The sequence below is a fragment of the Chlamydotis macqueenii genome, chromosome 6, assembly GCF_036417535.1.
Source record: "Chlamydotis macqueenii isolate bChlMac1 chromosome 6, bChlMac1.mat, whole genome shotgun sequence".
Classification (NCBI taxonomy): domain Eukaryota; kingdom Metazoa; phylum Chordata; class Aves; order Otidiformes; family Otididae; genus Chlamydotis; species Chlamydotis macqueenii.
In genome coordinates this window covers 28276389-28295968 of record NC_141561.1, presented here as the reverse complement: position 1 = coordinate 28295968, position 19580 = coordinate 28276389, and the positions used below count along the sequence as shown (strand labels likewise).

The 19580-nt window shown below is 48.1% G+C and overlaps 1 protein-coding gene across 4 annotated transcripts in view; it reads right to left on the bottom strand.

Annotated features, from left to right (window-relative positions):
* NRP2 (neuropilin 2) overlaps positions 1 to 19580 on the bottom strand; it is a 90547-nt gene that overhangs the window by 23863 nt on the left and 47104 nt on the right. For all 4 annotated transcript variants that reach the window (XM_086750954.1, XM_086750955.1, XM_086750956.1 and 1 more), the window contains exons 9-13: positions 19122 to 19471; positions 17898 to 18042; positions 14053 to 14169; positions 11296 to 11448; positions 1227 to 1489 (exon numbers count right to left, since the gene is read on the bottom strand). In XM_086750954.1, coding sequence (XP_086607080.1) covers positions 1227 to 1489; positions 11296 to 11448; positions 14053 to 14169; positions 17898 to 18042; positions 19122 to 19471 — 1028 coding nt within the window. The remainder of the gene's footprint in view (positions 1 to 1226; positions 1490 to 11295; positions 11449 to 14052; positions 14170 to 17897; positions 18043 to 19121; positions 19472 to 19580) is intronic.

Sequence of the window (19580 nt, the reverse complement as noted above, 5' to 3'; positions counted from 1 at the left end):
GCCAAAACACACACTCAAACTAGTCACGCAGCTCCGGTGCAAGTCTTTTGCTTTCTATCACTCTGCCTGCTCTCGTGGGTCCAAATAATTTCCTAGGGCTACATATTTCGTAAACCATCCGTCCCTGTTTTAGGTGCCCCTTTTCCCTGGGGGTGGCTGCACAGCCCAGTCCTATGCCTGCCTGTAAGGGAGACCTCCCTGAAGGGCTGAGTGTCTATCTGCACACAGGACAGAGTGTCAGAGTCACTGGTCCCAAGCGTAGGCCATCAACCCAGGCAGGAGAAAGCAGTCTGGAGGGATCAGTGGCCTGAGAACAGCAGCTTCTGGGGTCAGAGTTGGGGCTCGAAGCCAGCCAGAGCAAGGCTCCCTGCCCGGGTGGTTGTCAAAGCTCTGCCTTGGGCCCGCAAGTGAGTGTTTCCTCCAGCTTCAGAGGGTGCTGGATGCCATGCTGATGCTCATTAACAAGTGACAACAGCAGCCCTGCCTCCTTGGCAAACGGCACACTGTCTGGAAGGGCTAACCATGCCAAAGGCACTCCTGCAAGCAGCAGCCTCTCCGCGGGATGCTGGCATGGCCGAGCCAGAGGGCTCAGGCAGCTGCGCCAAGCAGCACAGTTCCCTCCAGCTCATCCGTCTCTTCCACTGATCTCCTGACAGTGGGATTGGGCCTTGATCCCACCGCGTTGCACCCAGCCCTCTGATCTGGTCTAAGGTATCCGAGAAGCAGAATCACAAACGAATCCACATTCCCCCTTCCTTCTCCCACATCAGTGCTTGCAGCTGAGGCTGGAGAAGGGCTGTTTGCTGCCTATCCTTAAGAGCTGGCTGTGCCCCATCCCAGCTTCCCACCTCTCCTGCCTGCAGGGTTCAGGTTTGCTCCCCGGAGCTGTGTGCCTGCCTCTGGTCAGACTATCTGATGACCATCAGTTCAGGCGGGGAAATGCACAAAACAAAATGAAAAGAAAAAAAAAAAAGAAGGGAAAATATTTGCAGAGTGGGAGATTTGAGGAATATAAAAGGCAACAGGCTGAACAAAGGCCCAAGTCTGTGCAGAAGACAGGCACTCTCTGAATAACAAACAGTGTCGTTTAGTTACTATAGTAACTTGAGAAATACAATGAAAACAGCCACATTTCCTAATGATGAATGGGCCCTGGCTCTGAAACACTGAAATAAAGATGCTGGAAATGCCTGCCTGGCCCAGCACACCTTCCCTGAGCATCTTACCCGGTACTCCATGTCATAGCTCGGCAAGATGATGCGGCCTTCTCTCCATTCCTCCCCTTGGTCCTCCGTGATGACCCACAGCGCCTTACGCTCCTGGCTGGCTTCCCGCCAGACCCGCAGCATCACCCCGTTGCTGCCCCATGCCTGGTACTGGAAGACCATGCAGACAGCGCTCCGAGGTAAATAAATGGTGGGGCTGATGAGCCGGGCTCGCTGGGCTTCCCTCCTTCCGCTGCTTTGCAGCTGCAGGGAATTCCTGCCATCTGTTCAAAGAGGAAAACACCATTATATTATTTTCTGCAGCCACTTGCAACAGGTGTCTCACCTCCTGCCAGGTGGCTTTGGCAGTGCTGGGCAGGCTCCCACAGCCATGCCTGCAGAAGCAGAGTCTCGCACCGGCACCCTTGTGCGCAGCAAGCTGCTGTGCACTGCCCAGCCAGGGCAGGGCACCCAGGAGCACGTCTCCCCTGCCAGCCACCACATCTAGTAGGAGGTCAACAGCAAAACCAGAAAGCGGTAAGCCAGGGGTTGGTATAATTAGAAGTTAAAGAGCAGTTATTGTCAGAAGAAGTGACGCCATGATAATGACATTGGTGGGAATGGTGTTTATTCTGCTGGGAGCTTGCTCAGTGAACAAGCCTGAGGCAGGTTTTTCTAACCGCTGGTGCTGAAAACTCATCTTGGGATGGGATCTCAAGCTGTGCTCAACCTACCTCTTTTCATCCCCAGCAGTAAATACTCCATAATCAGGGTCTAGCTGACAATTTTGTTACAAGGATACGCATGACAAAATGAAAGCCTGGCTCTCGTTTTTTCCATAATGCAGCAAAACAGCCCCTAAAGCACAGCAGAGAGGAGTGACGTGATCCCAGTGAGTGAAGTATGCACGGGTGACAAGTTTGCAAAGCTGCAAACTTGAAGGTAGCTGAAGTACACACTTCACACACAAGGGGATTCACTTGCTTTACTATGAACTTCTTTGTTTCACTATTACTTTTTAAATTGTGCCATGCTTTTTGTCAGTCCTCAGGGAGGAGATTCAGTACGTTTGATATCCCAGGAGAAGTTCAAGGCTGAGACTGGAATTTGAGATACTTGATCTGAATATCAACAGCAGCAAAAGCCCATGGATGCAAATCCCTGGGCATGGCTGATTTGCTCTGGAATCAGTGGTTTCCAGCCCTCTCTGATAAGAAGCCTCCTCAAGGAGTTGCCCATTTGCAGCCTTAAGTCCCCTAGCACAGACTGAAAGCCAAGCGTGCAGCTGATCTGACCCTTACCTGCCCCCTCCCATCATGACCAGTGGCAGGACGGAGTCCCTTGGGTAGCTCTGACTGCAGCACCTACAGTGCAGGGTGATGCAGACAGGCCAATGACAAATATTGCTGTACGTCGCATTTCACTCAACACAGGGATGAACATGCTTGCTCTTGGGCAAGTGTCACTGGTGTTTCACGCCAGCACCTGTGAGCCCTCCTGTAGCCCAGGGGAGTTACATCTGCCCCAGGACCACACCTAAGGGCCTGTCACTTCCTTTCCCCGCGTCTTAGCCTGCTGTGCTTGTTGGGGAAAGCTCTGAGCAGCAGCCTGCCTCCTGCTTGCCCTACTCCCTCTGTGGCTTCAGTGCCCACAGCAAAGGCAGAAGAGCAGCGTCTGCACCGAGAGTGTTTGCAAAGTGCACACAAAACACCTCCAAAACTTAAACTAAAGAGATCTGAACTTAAAGCCCAGTTCCCAAGCACTAAAAGACAGGTCCCATCCAGAAAACAGGAGCTGACCTTGCTGCCGCTCAGCAATCTGGTGACATCCCAGCCCAAGGGAGATGTATCAGTGGTTACACAGCCACTGGCCCTGCCACAAGTTTGTCACTGCCAGAGAGCTTAGCTGAAACCACCCACTGTGAGCCACACAGCTTTCTAAAATAAATTTAGGACAAGACAGCAGAAAGGTTTGCCATCACTCTACTCCTGGGATGTGTGATCAAAATACTGCAAAAGCGTGTCCACTCCATATGAACTTTCACTGATTTTGCTGCGTGAAGGACAAATCTGTCCCTGACCGGCCACATAAAGAACAATGTTTTCCAGCAGTATTTTCCAGCACCTATGAAATGCACTTGGGCCACTTGGCACTTTATGCCAACAAATAGTAGCAAAAAAAAAGATGAAAGCATGTTTGCCCTCTCCTGCTTGAGTGAATCACTTGAAAAAGTACCATGCCGTTCTCTAATGGAGGAGTGTTCTTAAGATTTACCTCGGAGTGGTAGTGGTGGAGGAGGAGATGTGGGAGATAAACAAGTGGAGGAAGAAAAAAAAAAAAAAAGAACAAGCTGTACTCCATGCCTAAGAAGCAATAAGGCATAATAAGTCACCAAGGTCTCCTGAATTAAAATCCTCTTTTTGTAATTCACTACAAGCCTCTTCAAAGAAAAAAAGCAAAAACAACAAGAAAAAAGCTGCAACAACAAGCAGGATGGAAGAGCAAATCAGACTACAATCATACAATTATCTCACAGCTGAAATGGTCTCACAAGAAAATCCTTAATAAAAGCACCAGCCAGGCTCAAGAAGGATCAAATCCAGATCCTCAGAGTTCAGGACTGACCTTTTGATGCCAGTATCCAGGCAGCCTGATGGAGTGCAGGGACTCAGGCCACCCTTGGATCCACCCAAAGCCCACAGCTGACTGCAGGAGACCATGTTAACCCACCACGATCCGCACCCCTCATTGGGAGCTGGTGGTACCCAGTGTCATTGCCTCCACTGCTTCCGCAAAAGAGCCTGCGTGCCTCTGAGTCACATCCCTCCCACCAGAGATGACACAGACCTCCAATTTGTTCCCATTTCTATCAGGCTGTGAAATCAAAGAAACTCCTGAACCACAGCCAAAACCAATGCCCCCCCCGGTCCCCAATCACACAGGCTCTTTGAGAGCTGCTGGAGCCCTCCCAAACTCTGCATCCTCTGTGTTCTCTGCCCAGTGCTTGCTGGGGCCCATAGAGCTCTCCAGGACCTGCTGGCAATCCCAAGGGCTGTGGGGAGGCTCAGTCTTTGGGTGATGAACCCAGTGGCTTCTCTGTAAGTGGCAGTGGGTTTGGGTACCACGTGCTCCTGGTAACAGGAGCTTCTGGAATGGAGAGCGGAGTGTAAGCTGACACGACTTTCTGTGTCATTTGAAGATGAAATGGCTGGATCCCTCTAATGGCTAGTTGGACCTTCTGAAAAGCCCCACAAATTTGCTGAGAGTCACTGAACAAGGGCACCGTGAAGGTAATTGCTGGAACAGCATGTGGGAGCCTGGTGGTTCCAGTAGTTGCTCTATTTGATACAGTAAATGGAAGCCTTTGGCACAGAAAGCACCTGAAAGGCTGATTGCCCCTTCTAAAATGCTTGAAGGGAGCCTTGCAACAAAGAGCTGATCAATTCTTCCAGGATCAGAAATGCATTTTAATCTCTTTCCCAGAACTTTGCTTTGCGGCCTCTATTCCAGCTAACACGGCAGCTACATCCCCCACTGAACTGGCACTGCGAGTTCAAAGTGCCTGCTCAAAGAAGGCAGGACAAACCTGCTCAGGCATTTTAACCTACCGCTGTTTTTGCAACTGATGCTACAGCATAAATCTCATGGAAGATTTATGGGATCATCTGGATGTAGGGGAGCCAGTGGAGCGTGAACATGCAATCATCCCCAGCCAGACGATGGCAGTTGCTTGTATGTGTACATGGCAGCGAGTCCTGGATAAATCACCAGCCGGGCCCTGCAAACAAACCATCTGGCCAACGCAGTTTCCTCTTGGCAAGCTCGTCCCCTCCTGCTAGCCAGCCATCTGAGAGGACATTAGGGGCAACAGGGGATGAAGCCTCGCAGTTTGCGTCAGGCTGCAACCGTGACCCACGGCAGCCGCTCCCTCTGCAAGGGCAGTCTGCCTCTGCTGAGGTCCTGCACATCTCAGCCCCTCCCAAGAAAACCACCTTCCCTCACCAGTCCCAGCAGCACATCTGGAGGCTTTCCAGCAAAACACATCGGGCAGGATGTACACAAGCAATTACTGAGATTTCAGATTCCCTCTGCATTTCCCCCTCGGTGGATATCGTTGAATTACAGCTGCTGCTCCTATGGAGGACCCACGTTGAAGTGCCTTCATTTATGTCTCTCCAAAGGTCACCACACTCTCCTTCGTTGCAGAGCTTCTTTCACAGTGAGATTTAGCACCACAGCCCACCGGCATCCACCTCTTGTCTGCCAAATCCCATAGGTGACATCTCTGCTCTGGGCCCTGCCTGCTGCCTGCACAGCCCCAAAAGCCACCCTGACCGTGCTGTGTCAAGGCTGGGGAGACATCCCAGCGGGGCCAGATCTTGTCATCCTTCTACGGTGTGTGAGCTGGAGGCTGTGTCAGCCCTTGCCTTTCCTGGGGAGCAGATCAGCTCAGATCCTCTCACGACTGCAGGGTGCTCTGCTACCAGGGGGATGGCAGATGCATGAATAAGCATATTGAAATTGGATAGTTGTTATATTTTTAATTTTTCTGGCAAATCATGCAAATTCACCTCAAAAGGCTGCTGCCATAATTTCAGTGACAGGCCTCTCCTCAATGACAGACTTTCATTTACGAAGGGAAATCAATCCTCCGTAAAACTAATATTTATATTAACTAGATCACTGCGTCTGCTGGAAAATCCCCTCAATTTTGATTATGTGTTAATTAGCTTGCCAAGTCCTTGCCATTTCAGTCTCTAAATCAGTCCGTGAAAAGGCATAAAACCCCACACCTGCCCAAAACGAAGCCCTCTGCCTGCTCTCCAGAGCCTTTCTAATGGATGGGCCATTACATCTTCTCTCTTAATTAAGCCTCACGTCCTCAACAGCGTGCTGCAATTGTGAGTCCTACTGCCTCCCCCCAGGAGCGCAGGGAGGGCACAGCGTCCCTGACAAACCAAATGCCAATTAGAGCCTGACATTTATGCTAAGTGAGCTGCTTACCACCGTGCTGCTGCACCACCAGCCTGGCAGGCACCCTGCATGCCCCCACATGAAAGGGTGTGCACAGACCCACCCGTGCCTGGCATTTGTGCATGCACAATTAAAGGCATTAACCTGCTGAGCTGGCGCTTCTACCCCACACGCTGCACACGGTGGCTTGCTTGAGTGCACGCACGCTTTCCCACATCGGGCTCTGTGACTCATAGACTGCTAAGTCACTGCTGCAAAGCGATGGAGTGATGCATGCGCTAGGATTTGAGAGACAACGTCTTGCTTTCCAGAGAGCATTCCAGCCTGGTTTTATAGGCAGTGTGTGTCACTGGTGTTTGGGTCCAAAAAGTGACTAAGGACTCAGACAGGCAAGCAGCAAAAAGACGAGTGCGCCCTAGAAGAATGGTTTCTTCTCTGCTTCCAGCCTAGCCCTAGCGAGCAGGAGTTTTGCTGGCAATGTGGGGACAGACCGTGGCCGTGCCCCTTCTCTCATGAAAGCCAGTACAGGCAGGAGGACTCCACAGTCCAGCCACATCCTGGCTGTAGCCCGTGGCCAGGGCACTCACACAGCCCAGCTGATGCTTAGCAAACCTCCCATGATCCAGGTGCCATGGTCCACCATGCTGCAGGCCGCGAAGGCACTTTTTAGGTTTTGTTGTCCGCACTGTGCAAACGAGGGTCAGGAGAGCCACGTACAGCTTTGCTGAGAGGCAATCTGCACCACACATGGGGGAGCGGGGAGAGACAGAGCCGGGTATGTGGTCTCCTTCACACAGCGCGCAGCTGCTCGCTTTTTGCACAGAAGTGCTTCACTTTCACACCATGCCACATGCAGAACTCTCTCCTACTTCAAAGGGGACAGGAGGTCAAAATGTGTCCCCAAAGCACAAGCCCTGAGAGTAAGTCTCATGACAGTAAGTGCAGACCCAGTTCAGTCCAGCCCTGCTCCATTAACACCATGAAAACCCTTCTGCTCGTTTAGACAGAGTAGGATCAAGGCCTTCAGGCAGAAGTTCTCATGGATTGCAGGAAAAATATGAAACTTCCCCTTTTAAAGATCCCATGGGAAAAACACAGGAATGGTAAAGGGTTACCATCAGCTTAAAAACAGCTCAACATTTGTTTTCCTTAAAGAATAAGCTCTTGCGAAACTTCAGAACACTACAAATATTCCTCTGCTGGAAACGCTTTGAAACAAATAAACCTTTCCCTGCAGTGCCTGCGACTCGAACGAGCAGCATTCCTGACCCTCAAAGCCAGTGAGGCCACAGCCCACAACAGAAGCTCTCAGTGGGTTTTACAGCCCAGCCCAAGAACTATGTGGTCAGGAGAGCTGCAATGCTAAAATCGCTTCCTCTTCTGTGTTCATGTACAGCTGCCAACATCCAAACAACACGGAGGTCACAGTGCTGCCGGGGCTCCAACCCCACCACCGTGCTCACCTGAATGAGAAGCAGCACATGGAAGAGGTGCAGACCCCACAGTGCTGTTCTAGGAGCACAAGGTATTTACTTAATGACTACAAGAAAAGGGGAGGTGCAACAAAATGGGCAAAACATACCGATTCCAGCTTTTCAGTACTGGCTTATTAGTATAGCATCACTGAGAGCAATGCAACCACACCTACCCACTAAGGATATGACCCAGGACCTTTACACCCTTCAGGATCAAGACTCTGGTGAAATTCAAAGACAGTGAGGAACTGACGTGTCCATCTTACCAATCCAGATTTATTTTCAGGTCTTAAGACCTCTACCTTGACACTAATGGCACATTGCCATCGCGTGCAGCAGGAGGAGGGATGAAATCTCATTGAAACCTGAACTTGTTGCTCCTTGAAGCTTGCTAGATGCAGCTAAGGAGAATCTTTCTACAGATGAGAAGCATCTGAAAATCCATAGAGGGAAAAATCCTGGCAATCTCTCACAGGGGCATGGAAAAGGGAGCAACAGTATTTTTTAGGCTTGCAAAGGGCAAGGTAACAGCTGGAACCATGCTGGGTTTCTGCTGAGTTGGGCACTCTGGGTCCACTTTCACCAACGGGGTCCCCAGACGTGTAATGGGAGCCTGTAGGAGAGGACGTGGAGCTAATCCATGGTGCGAAGAGACCAAGGAACACAGGGCTAAAAAAAGAAATGCAGAGCTGCCTGAAAGAGTATCTTGGAAATAAAAATAGTGGAATGAGAGCAGTGGGTGTCTTGTCAGTCTCGAGAAGTTCTCCGCGCCAAAGACAAGGAGGAATTGCATGCAGCGCATAAAATGAAATCGGGAGATATCTGAGGAATTCAGGCCTGTCTCTCAGCAGACTTTTCTAATCAAGTGCCTCACAGAGGATATTTCACCATGGTCATTTCCTTCCCCCTCTCTCTCTCATGCAGACTGAGCCAGGGCTCCTCCTTTCATTATTATTTTTTCCCTTTTAATTTTAATTTCTGTTTTGCCATTTTCAGAAGAAATAGAAACACATCCCACACGGCTCTTAAAGGCACAGTGCATTTCCTTGCTACCGTGCAGCAGCCATGGCCTTTAGCCAGGGCCAGTACCTTTAAATCAGAGTAAAGGGGGCTCTAGCGGCTTTGAGTTCCCCTTAGCTTCTGCCCTGCCCCTAAACCAAGCACAGCTGCTCTCCTTCACCCAACTGCTCACCCCGGGGTGGGGAATTCACAAGAAAAGACCACCCTGAACAAGGGCTTTTCATTCCTTGCTCCCTGGAGTCTGAGGATGAATTTTCTAAGTAGAAACAAAGTGCTGGAGGGAGCGCGAGGGAAAGGCAGGAGAAGAATGGGGGAGTGTGAACCAAACAATGCTTCAATTTTGTCCCTGTTGAGGGGCCAGCATTGCCTCTTTTTCATGTTTCTCAAGTTGCTTTTAAAAGCTGTGTGGAGAGGAAAAAAACAAATAGTTGTTTCCTTTTGTGTCATGTCTTCTTCATTTCTAAGAACAGGACCGAAGCAAGGCGTGGCAGCAACGCCTTTGCTTGCCGGCCTCTCCGCAGCCCCACGCTGCATGGGCAAGGCAGCAGCTCAGTCGCAGAGAGGACGCATCCCTGCCCAAACCAGCTGGGAGGCTGATCCCACGGCAGTGCCAACAACCGTCCCTCAGCCAGTGCCTGCTGCTGACTTCCTCCACCACTGTGGGCAAGTGACTTCAGTCCCCTGGAGCTGCTACGTCCTCCCCATCCTCTGCCCGTACAGCCAGTAGCTTGCCAGGCGGGCTGAGCGCCTGCCTGCACCTCGTGCGTGCTCTGGTTCCTGGCTCAGCACAGCACCGCGACGGAGGGCTCTCCACACTGGCACAGAACCAGATCACTGAACTCAGCAGGAAAACATCCTCCCGGCCACAGTGATGAGGGTTTGCAATTCATAACTAACTCAGAAAGAGAAGAAAGGGTAGAAGAAGGGTAAAAACCAGAACTGTGTGCTGAGTTGTCTGAGCAGCACCAGCCTCTCCTGGGCTGTGCATGCACACACACACACGCGTGTGCACATACAACAGAGTGTTCCAAGAAACTATGGCCAACTAATTGTAAGGAGACTTGGGGGAGAGGAAATGAAATGAAAAATTGAGTCTGAGTTATAAAAATAAGTAATTTTTATCCTACTTGCAGAAGGCTTATATTAATTAAACATTATTACAGTGAATGAGATGGGGAGGGTTATTAAGTCTGGGCCTGGCTGTAAGTGTTCTCTCCTGTTGCCTGAGGCTCCACTGAGCTCCAGATATTAATCTTCTAAAGCACTCAAATGCTGAAGAGATAAACACTTGAAATATGAAAATGTTTTTCTCTGTAGCAGACACTGTGACCCTATGTCACGCCAAAGAATTTGTCAGATGTCCATATAGGCTGCACTTACAGCATTACCGTGTCTCTTAGAAAAATGCCGAGCACCTCAGGAGCTGAAGAGAGAAATGATGTGTGCATTTGTGTGGGGGTGATTTGTGTGTGGAGATGTAGCAGATTCGCCTCTTCCCATATGTTTCTGGAATACATATTTTCCTCTTTAGCACTGCCTACCAGGTGTTGGCTGCACGGCTTTCCAACTGGCTGGCGGCACTGCCAATCTGGCCAGCGCCTCTGCCAGGTGGCTAACAGGTTCGCCCGAATGTTTGCATCTCCAGACTCAACCTTATCGGGGGGAGGGCGGGGAGGAGCCCATAGCATGCATGGCTCCCTGGGCGCATGGCATGCAGGCACTGGAGTCACCAGGCATCAGGGCAGAGCAGAAGCCAGGTAAGATAAAGCCAGCTCTCCCTGGGGGAGCCTTGAGTTTCATAAACAATGACTGTCAGTGAAGAGAAGTGATGTTATGGTGACACAATCTACTGCTATAAGGAAATTGGCAAATGTTCTTTGTGCCACATGTGCCACAAAGTCAATGAGGGCAAGGAAAGGGCACTAGTCCCGAGGTGAGTTCCAAGATGTGAAGCTGAAGAACTTGATCTACCAACCACACTGACAGAGGCAGGCTCCCTTCCAACCCATGCCAGCACATCTCAGTGAAGTCCTCCATAAATTAGGCTCTGCCATGCTCATGCAAATTTTTTGCTTCCAAAGCGCAGAAGAGAAAAGAGCAAAAGTCAAACAGCAAGAAGCTGGCATATTTCTGCATTCTTAGGGCTTAGCTCATCCTTCACTTGGAGGAGGCTGAAATCCAGCCTATCCAAGCCCAGAGTGCAGAATAGCTGAAGACTATAGGCGATCTGAGCAGCATATGGGAGGAAGAACTGCATCTCTAACAAAAGAGGAAATGCATTCTGGGGAAAAAGCATTTGGTCCTACAGAGGACATTCGGAGCAGGATGTGGAACAAAGCCCAGCCTAACCTACACAGCCACAGGTGATTCAAAGCCAAGTGTCCAATTCAAGGCTATCTCAAGAGGACAGTTAGTATAATTCAGTGCCAGTGGTCACAGTCCTATAAATAAGTCATGAACCATAAAGCAAAGCATCTGAAAGCTTCCACAAAAGAAAATGTTCAGCTCTGCAGAGCCTTCACAACTCTCGATAGCTGTGCAATAATCACTCATACTGTTCACATGGAGAAAGCTCCATCAGCTTCCTCTTCCCTGCTTTGGTATGGTATTAACCATCTTACCAGGCACAGTCTCAGGGCTTGGTTCAGAGTTGCCAATCCAGGTGTTTGTAGGCTGAAAAGACCACATATAACCCGTTGCCAAGTCGCGTGACCAACCACAGAGGTCTTCAGGGAGATCAAAGTTGCAGTTGAAGTTCGCAGGGAGATGGAAATCTTATAAAAAGAAATAGAAGCAGAATAAAGTCAGATTAAAAATGACCTCCCCATGAAGGGTTGCTATTAAAAAACAACCTAAAACTAAAATAGCTGGCAAGCCATAAATACTGAAGAAAGCATGAAATCTCACTCACACTGATGCTTTTAACCTGTCTCACATTTTGTCAGCTCCAGGGATCAGCCTTAAGTTCTGCATCATCAAAATGCTCACACCACATCCTGCAGCTAATCCACCAAACTAAGAAAAACTGAAAGCAAGTACCAAATGCTTCCAGACTCTAATCAGCACCTTCTCTTCATCCCCTGGAGCGGTCAGATATTAAATGCCTTCTTAAATGTCAGGGAAGAGTGCTTCCTGAGTGCCCTGTGCTCATCAGTTCCTGCTCTGGCTCCAAAAGGAGAATCTCAAGTGCTCCAGAAACCCAGCTCCTGAGTGACAGATCTAGCCACTTGCACCAGACGGGAGCTGTCTGTCAACATGGCAAGCTGTCACTCACCACTTCCTACCTTCTCATGGAAATGCTACCAGGGGAAATGTGGGGCCACCATGAGCTCAAGCTTTTGGATTCTGAGTAAAAGGAGCCAGTCTCTATTTCTAGTTCTGCTATGGACTCACCACATGGTCTCCGGGCGAGTCATTTAACTTTTCATCTGTGAAACAAGAGCAGAGCTAATTCCCCTGTGTCAACAGCTTTAAAAGCTCCAGAGAGGTCTCCTGCAGAGACAGGTCTGTGGGCAGGAGGGCACATGCCAGGGGCTGCATGTAGTAGCGAGGCAGCTGCTGGTTCCTTCAGTTGGGGAAGCAGGCATAAGACACAGAGGCTGCAGAGATGGTCTGAGACCATCCCAAGCACTCAGCGGACACGCACATCAGAGCCCAATTATAGGCTGGGTTTTTCCTGAGCAAAGAGGAAGTTTTAAATCACAGCGCTCACAAAGTGAGCGATAGCCAGAAGGAGGTGAGTGACTCAAGCGATAGGCATCAAGGGGAACTTTGCTGCGAGGAGCAGAGGGCTTTCTTTACACGCTGCCACTTAGAAATAAAACAATGCAGATCACGGATCCTTTTATTCCAATATAATCTCATACCCCGGAGAGCAGCATTGTTTCTGTTTGGCTGTCATAAATCTGATTATCCAGAGAAACACACTCATTGTTTATGGAGTATGAGAATGAAAATTGTTGCTTTATCTGAGGGAAGCTGACGGGGAGGCTGGTTCCACGCTCCATGGCATACTCTGCTCGCTCTCTTGCCCTGGACTGCACCCAGGAATCATGTTGCAGAGACTATTACTGGCCTAAATTTCCTCTCGGCAGCTTCCCAAGTGTCTCAATGGTAGAAGAGTTGCATAACCTTATCACTGAGGCAAAGCAATGAGAATCAGGCCCTTTGAGCTACTTCTGCAACTTGCATTTCCAGAACTGAACTACAGCAGAATCCCAATGGGAGGTGTGAAAAAGCCAATTAATGTTCTTTTTTAAAAATTTATTTATTTTAATACCCATTAATTTTTTCTCTGGGACTGGAAGTTGAAGTGACAGAAGTCCTGCGAGCTATCTCAAAGACAGACTTTGCTCATGAAAAAGGAAAGAGGAAAACAACTTACTCTTGTTGAAGTTCTTGTGTAAATGCCTCAGCTACAGCGCTGAGGCCCAGGCTCTGCTGTCATGCCCAGGGGTGTGCATCCCCAGCACACTGCACACAGCTAATCCTGCACAGCTCTTCCATGCCCTCTCCCCTTCATCTGGACATTTCACAAGCTTTAGATGCTCACACCCCCCTTGCAAAGAGCAGAAGAATATGATGTCTGCTTTTACAGGTAGCGATCTGAGGTAGAGAAGATCAGTCCCCTCCAGCACTGGCTCTTAACAAGCACAGCATATAGTCTAAACTAACATCCAGCCTCTTCTATAGTCAGAAGAGACAGGCAAGTGCCACAGATACTAAACAATTCCCTGTACACCAGACAGCCAGCTAAGACTAGGGGGACGAACTCCTGCCTGCACTTAGTGTTCCTCTTTCTCTGCTGCCTGCACATGGAGCCCAGACTGTCCTCCTAAATTTTAAGCAGCTGATATTAAGGAAGATGATCCTTAACAGATAGGTGTTCAGGACATCAGCCTTCCCTACATGTTGTGATTTACTCCCAGAGTTGTGACCTCTGCAAAAGGAGCCCTGCATACCAGGCAGTCTGAATCTCTCCTCTGAATCACCTTCTGAATTCATGACACCCAGCCAAGGGGATCTGGAACAGAGGTGGCTCTGAATAGGGCACTTAGTGCCCTATTCAGAAAGAAACGAAGTGAGTTTCTTCAGGTCACAGAAGGAAGCTGGGAGACTTCTTCAAGTCTCATACCCTAGGGACTGAATTAGCTGCTATCTCTTGCTCTTGCATCCTTCCTTAATACAACTTATCAGATTTATGCAGGTTTGTTTTTTTTTTTTTTTTAATCTTGGCCTATCACTAATAATATTACTCTAAGCTTTCCAGGAATCAGCCCCATGTATAGGAGTTAATGGGAAAATAAGAGTATTTACTTAGCTCTTAACTCATCATTTATTGAGATAAAGATGTGAAGATGTGCTGCTCTGATACGTACCCTCCTCTTCTCCACAGCTATCACCACACTCGGTTGCCTCTTCATCAGTTGGGTATGGAGTGGTGGTCTCTTCACTCTTCAAAGTGGGCTCCAGTGTCTCTGCAGTGGCCTTTACATCTGAAAAAAATGGAGTAGAGATGCTATGTGCAATAGACAGTACAAAAAACCCAGGTAGGAGGAAACAAAGCGAAAAATCTTTTTCTCATATTCTTATAATGTCAGGAAGAGACAGAACAAGAACACTACAAAATTTCCACATGCTCCAAATGTTAGCATGGTTTCAACTTCAAGTGAACTGGCTGTTTCCGTATGGGAGTTCCTTTGATTTAGAGTTCCTGTTGGACAAGGCTCTCCTCTAGACATACATGCTACTTTTTCTCTTAATTTTTTAATCTACACTGGTGTTGGCAATCCCCTTAGCTGTCATTACTGGATAAGAGAGATCACAAGCAGAATGTCTTTTTCTTTCATAAAGGTATACGACACGTTAAAAAAACACACGCAACATTCTCATCAATTGTGCCAATTTATAAAACAAGTCACTCAAACCCACAAATGACGTAACTGCAAACGGACCCAGAGGATCCCCTAGTGCACTCTGGCTCGCTGCAGAAAGCATCTGGTTTCACAATCCAGGCTCCTGACTATGCCTTCAAAGGGTCTCCGTCCAATTTCCCTCTCTCCAACATGGCCTGTGTGAAACAACCTCCAAGCAGGTGTCAGGGGAAATTTAAGCAAGAAAGGGAAGGATATTAAGATCAGCAGTAAATGACATTAAGTTCCAGCAGTCTCTCCTTTTTACAAGTGTGTTAACTGGAATACAGCAGGCTTGATTCTTTCCACTTTTTAAAAGAGACTGCTTTGCTCAGTTACGTGGGATTGTGTTTCTTTGTTGGCACCCTTCAGGATATCATTTAATAAAGCCAGAAGCAGGAGGAAACGGCTAAATACACTGAATATTTTCCATAGGCTCCCTTCTGCCCTGTTATTTTCCCGTTATTAAACATGTTGCACATAAACTCTCAGGTTTTTCTTTACTTTTTTTTTTTCTCCAGTGGCTGTCTTTTGTTCAGGATAAAACACCAAATAACCTCAAAGTCTTTTAATTTGCAAGTTCAAATTTGTTACAACCCCATAAAACTCCAAATGCAACCAAGAAGCAAATTGCAAGCAGCCAGGCACAGAAAAATGTCATAAAAAAAAGAAAAGGAAAAAAACCCAGCAGGTGAAGGCAACATATCAAAGGCTGCAAGTTATTTAGAGCTGGTACATTTTTTTAGGTTGTTGTTCTTGTATATTGAGATTTATAGCTGAAATGTGACAATGTGGAAGGACCTTGAAAGCCAAGTCCCATACGGGACACAGATGCTGAGCGGATGTAAATCAATAGTGTTGCATTGCCCTGGACAAGCCGCAGAAATATATCTTGAAAAATCAGCTACCATGGCAGAGCTGCAACACAATGGTTACAAGAGATAATGAAAATAGCAGGGAAGACAATGTGATGTGTGAAATGGAAAGTGAAAAGGAGAGGTCTTGCTTGCTCGCTTTCTCTCTCCCTGGCCCAGCAAGTGTCTGTGCAACTGCTCATCAAAATGCAAAGTCACTCAGCAATTGAAACCAGATGTTTGGAACTTCAAAGGAGAGAAAACCAGCTGCAAGTGAACATTCATCAATCTCTGCTCTTCAGAGGAAAAATTTTGGCAGGTCTTTGAAAGAAACCAATTGCCAACTGCCTGCTTCCCAATTGCTGAGCTACTAGCCAACTAGTTTGTGAGCCCAGTTGCTGTTAAGTTACCTGTTTGACTCGGTAATTAAGATGTTTGTTGCTGATAAGAAATACAAACAGCTGGGCAGGGTACACACAGGCTTAGGCCCTCACTTTCCAATCAGCTTGTTTTAATCCCTCTCTTAATCTTGTTCCCAAGCAAGTGCAATCGCCTGGGTTTTCACAGCCAGTTCTGTAATGTGCCTGGGTCCTCCCAGCGAAGGAGGGCTGTATCTTGGCGTTGTCAAGGACTGATGCGTGTAGCCAGCCTGGATTTAGCATGCAGTTAATGCCATGGGCTATCTCTGCTCCCCAGACTGCATCAGGGACATAAATGATTTTTATAACATGGTGAATCCACAAGATTACAAGCCCTGCTCTGATTACAAAGCTGAATGCCTGTAGATCAATAAAGCTACAAATATTTATGACTTGGCAGTTGAGTTTTAAACATTACAATGTGCAAATGATTAGACAGCCACACTGGGAAATGACCATAAAGCACCCTGCCTGGAAAAAACACAGGCTGTTTCTGCTGATATTGAAACTGAACGTGACCATAGTTGTAAAAGAAAATTTGGACCAAAGATAACACAAGAAGTTGAGGGTGCCAAACCCCTCTTATTCTCTAATTTGGAGGTGTGCAATGGAGGGACTGACAGGCACGTGGTCAGAGGTCTTGTGTGACTATCTCCCTTTGCGGCAGAGGTGCAGTGCAGTGAGGCACCAGCCAGCACTGGTCTGCAGAAATCTGGCAGCTGGAGACTCCTGAGAACTGCAGGAAGCTGCAATGTGGGAGCTGCCTGACCACTTCTGCACGCAGCCTCAGCTCCTGCTGCCTGCATGAAAGCCAGAGTGCCTGCTTCTCCTACAACATCCCAAAGATGTTGTAGGATTTAAATTAAGATCTAATCTTGATTTAAAGTTTAGATGATTTACAATGCCTTCCCTGTCCAGGGGGAGATTTGCCATTGACTTCAAAGGTGACAAATTATCATTATTAATTGTGTGTACGTGTGTTCTCTTATTTGCTGTTAAGTGTTTGTAATGCCTCTCACAGCACATCACAGGAGGAGAGAGTAGTAAAGACTCCACGAAAGGGTGTGTGTCTTTTAAGCTTCCTAAAATGGGAATTCTTACAAGAAAATGCCTTCTACAGATGTGTTTATAAAATGGAAATCATACCTCTTTATCACTGACATCTGGACACCAGATTCAGGTTTAAGCAGATTATTAAAAAATAAAAAATATTTTTAAAAGGGATAACTAGCCCCTGGCACTGAAAAGCTAGCATCAGACACAATGAGCTCTTGGGTGCATTTTTGGCTTTTGGGGAATGAAACTATCGAGCAATCAAACACCATCAAGCTTCAGAAGGGTCAGAGGCACAACCTCTACTGATCTTAGTGAGTGTGTTAGACAGTTTTTCCCTCTGTATTAAAACTAATGGTGGCTGCACGGTGTATCACTTGTGAAAAACAGGTGGGCAAAAGTGAACAAACTTCCCTGTTCTCAGAGATGTAGAGATGTCATAGAGTTAACTCCCCTATCTTGTCTGCAAAAGGATTTTCACATGGGGTTCAATGAGAGAGGAAGAGCTGTTTTTACAGCACAACCTTATTGTGGCAGCTCAAGATACCTATACTGGTCACTGCACCACTCACTGCACCTCTGCTTCTCTTCCTACTGCTTACCTTATCCATTTGGATTAAAAAGCCCCAATGATAACTAACACAGAGAGTGGGAAAATCTGCACAACATCCAGATAAAAGATCTGAAAGGAGGGAGAAAGGAAGTTGGGGACAAATTCCATATGGGGCTCTGTGTGAAAGCTTGGATTGGGGTTCAAACATTGCTGCTACATTCTGCATCAAGGCTAGTTTATTTTAAGGGGGAAGTAGAAAGATGGGCTCAGGCCACACTGCAGGTCCTGCTTTCATGGCTGTAGTCTCCCTGCCATGGTATAGCCCTGACGCGGGACAGCAGGGAGAGAAGTAGCCTTACACTTGCACCTTGCTGGTTTACTGCCCACCGTGGCCCCAACGGAGCCAGTAGGCAGAAGCACAGGGGCTCCTACCTGTCCAGTCGCAGCCCAGCACCTCCAGGCGCATCCCTATTCCGGCTGGGGACCACCTCTCTGGGTGCACTCGGACATACTGGGCAGGAACAGGGTCAAACCTCCGGACTTCAGGGATATCGTAGTGGATGTTGCCTTCAAAAAGCTACAGAGAAAGAAAGAAAAGGCGAGTCATGTGTGCATCCCACATGCTTTCCACCAGACTTGATAATTTGGGTCTGGCAGGACACAGCCGCAGTTTGAAACAGTTTAGCTGTCCGACTCCGGGCCATTGAGCCCAGCTGAGCAGAAATCGGGCTGCTCCTCCTCAGTTTCAAGAGGATCAGACAGGCTGTTTCTAAGAAACTTGCACAATCTCTCTTGGCCTCTGCTTTATATCCAAGGGTCAGATTGTAATCCAAGCCATGCAGGGGAAGCCTGGGGAATATCCATCCACTAACTTCAGATATAAATAAGATCAGATTTGTCCTTTGGCAAATAAAGAAGCTACTGCATGTTCTAGGATAGTGTAAACGCTCAGTTTTCCTCACAGTCCAAGTACTGCTGCTTTTCAGCTTACGTGCACGAACTCAAGTCTGTGGGGAATAAACAGAAGGCTATAGATAGCATCAGGCCTTCTAAGACTCATTTGTAGGATCAGGAAAAAGTAAAACTTACCCAAATTTTCAGAAGCAGATGACTTTATACCAAAAACAGAACAGGCAGTAACAGAGGATTATACCACTAAGCAGAAAGATTATGGGGAACTCCAGTGATATGGTAAAAACACAGGGAATTTCAAGGTCACACCAGTGTGGCAAAAGGGACTTCAGACAGAAAATTTCCTAAAGACAAGTTGCAATTCATCTTCCTCTTCCAGAGGTGCAAGCCATGACAGCAACGTGTTTCCCCTTAAAATATATAATGAGTTTGTGTCAAACTCAATCGAACACACCATATTCTGGGCTCTGGTCTGCAGGAGCTAAGAGGAGTAGAAAGTTATGTCCACATCCCCAGGCCTGCCACAATAAGGGAAATTACCATCCCTGGGGCAAGGTGGAAACCTACACTCTCTAGTAAAGTTTAGAAGCAGGGCCAGGGCACACAACTTGGGATTTCACGGTGACAACTCAAACTCCCAAGGTCTCTGTGGGGAAAGACAGAAAATTTCCCAAGACCTCATGAGACAGACTGAAGACAGACAGAAACGTATCTCATTTTGCAGCTGCTCCAGCCAGTTCTTACCTTGGCTTGCATTGTTTTGGGGTCTTGGATGAAGTCCCAGTCCTTTCCATTCATGCTGTAGGCCACCTTAAACTTCTTCACAAAGGAGCGGGACTCGGTGGTGGTCACACTGTCCCCTCCACGAGCCCCCTGGATAATGACGCCTTTGATATTCTTTGGGACACCAAGGTCCACCTGCAGCCACTCCTCCCCAGGCTGGGCTTTGGGGATGCGGGGAAACCAGCCCGAGCGGCTGCTCACTAGGCGGGCCATGCTGGGAGACCAGTCGTAGCCTCTGATAGAAGAGGCTGAGATCTGCGAGTCAGGGATGAGGCCGGAAAGCATTCCCAGCAAGTTGGAGCAGGGCAAATCTGCAGGGAAGGAAAGGGCATGAACAGCCAGGGTGGTTGAAGGGAGCACTTGTGGTTTTCCCCGCAGGTTTGAGCTCTGGGCACTAAATCAGCACCAGCACTGGGTGTT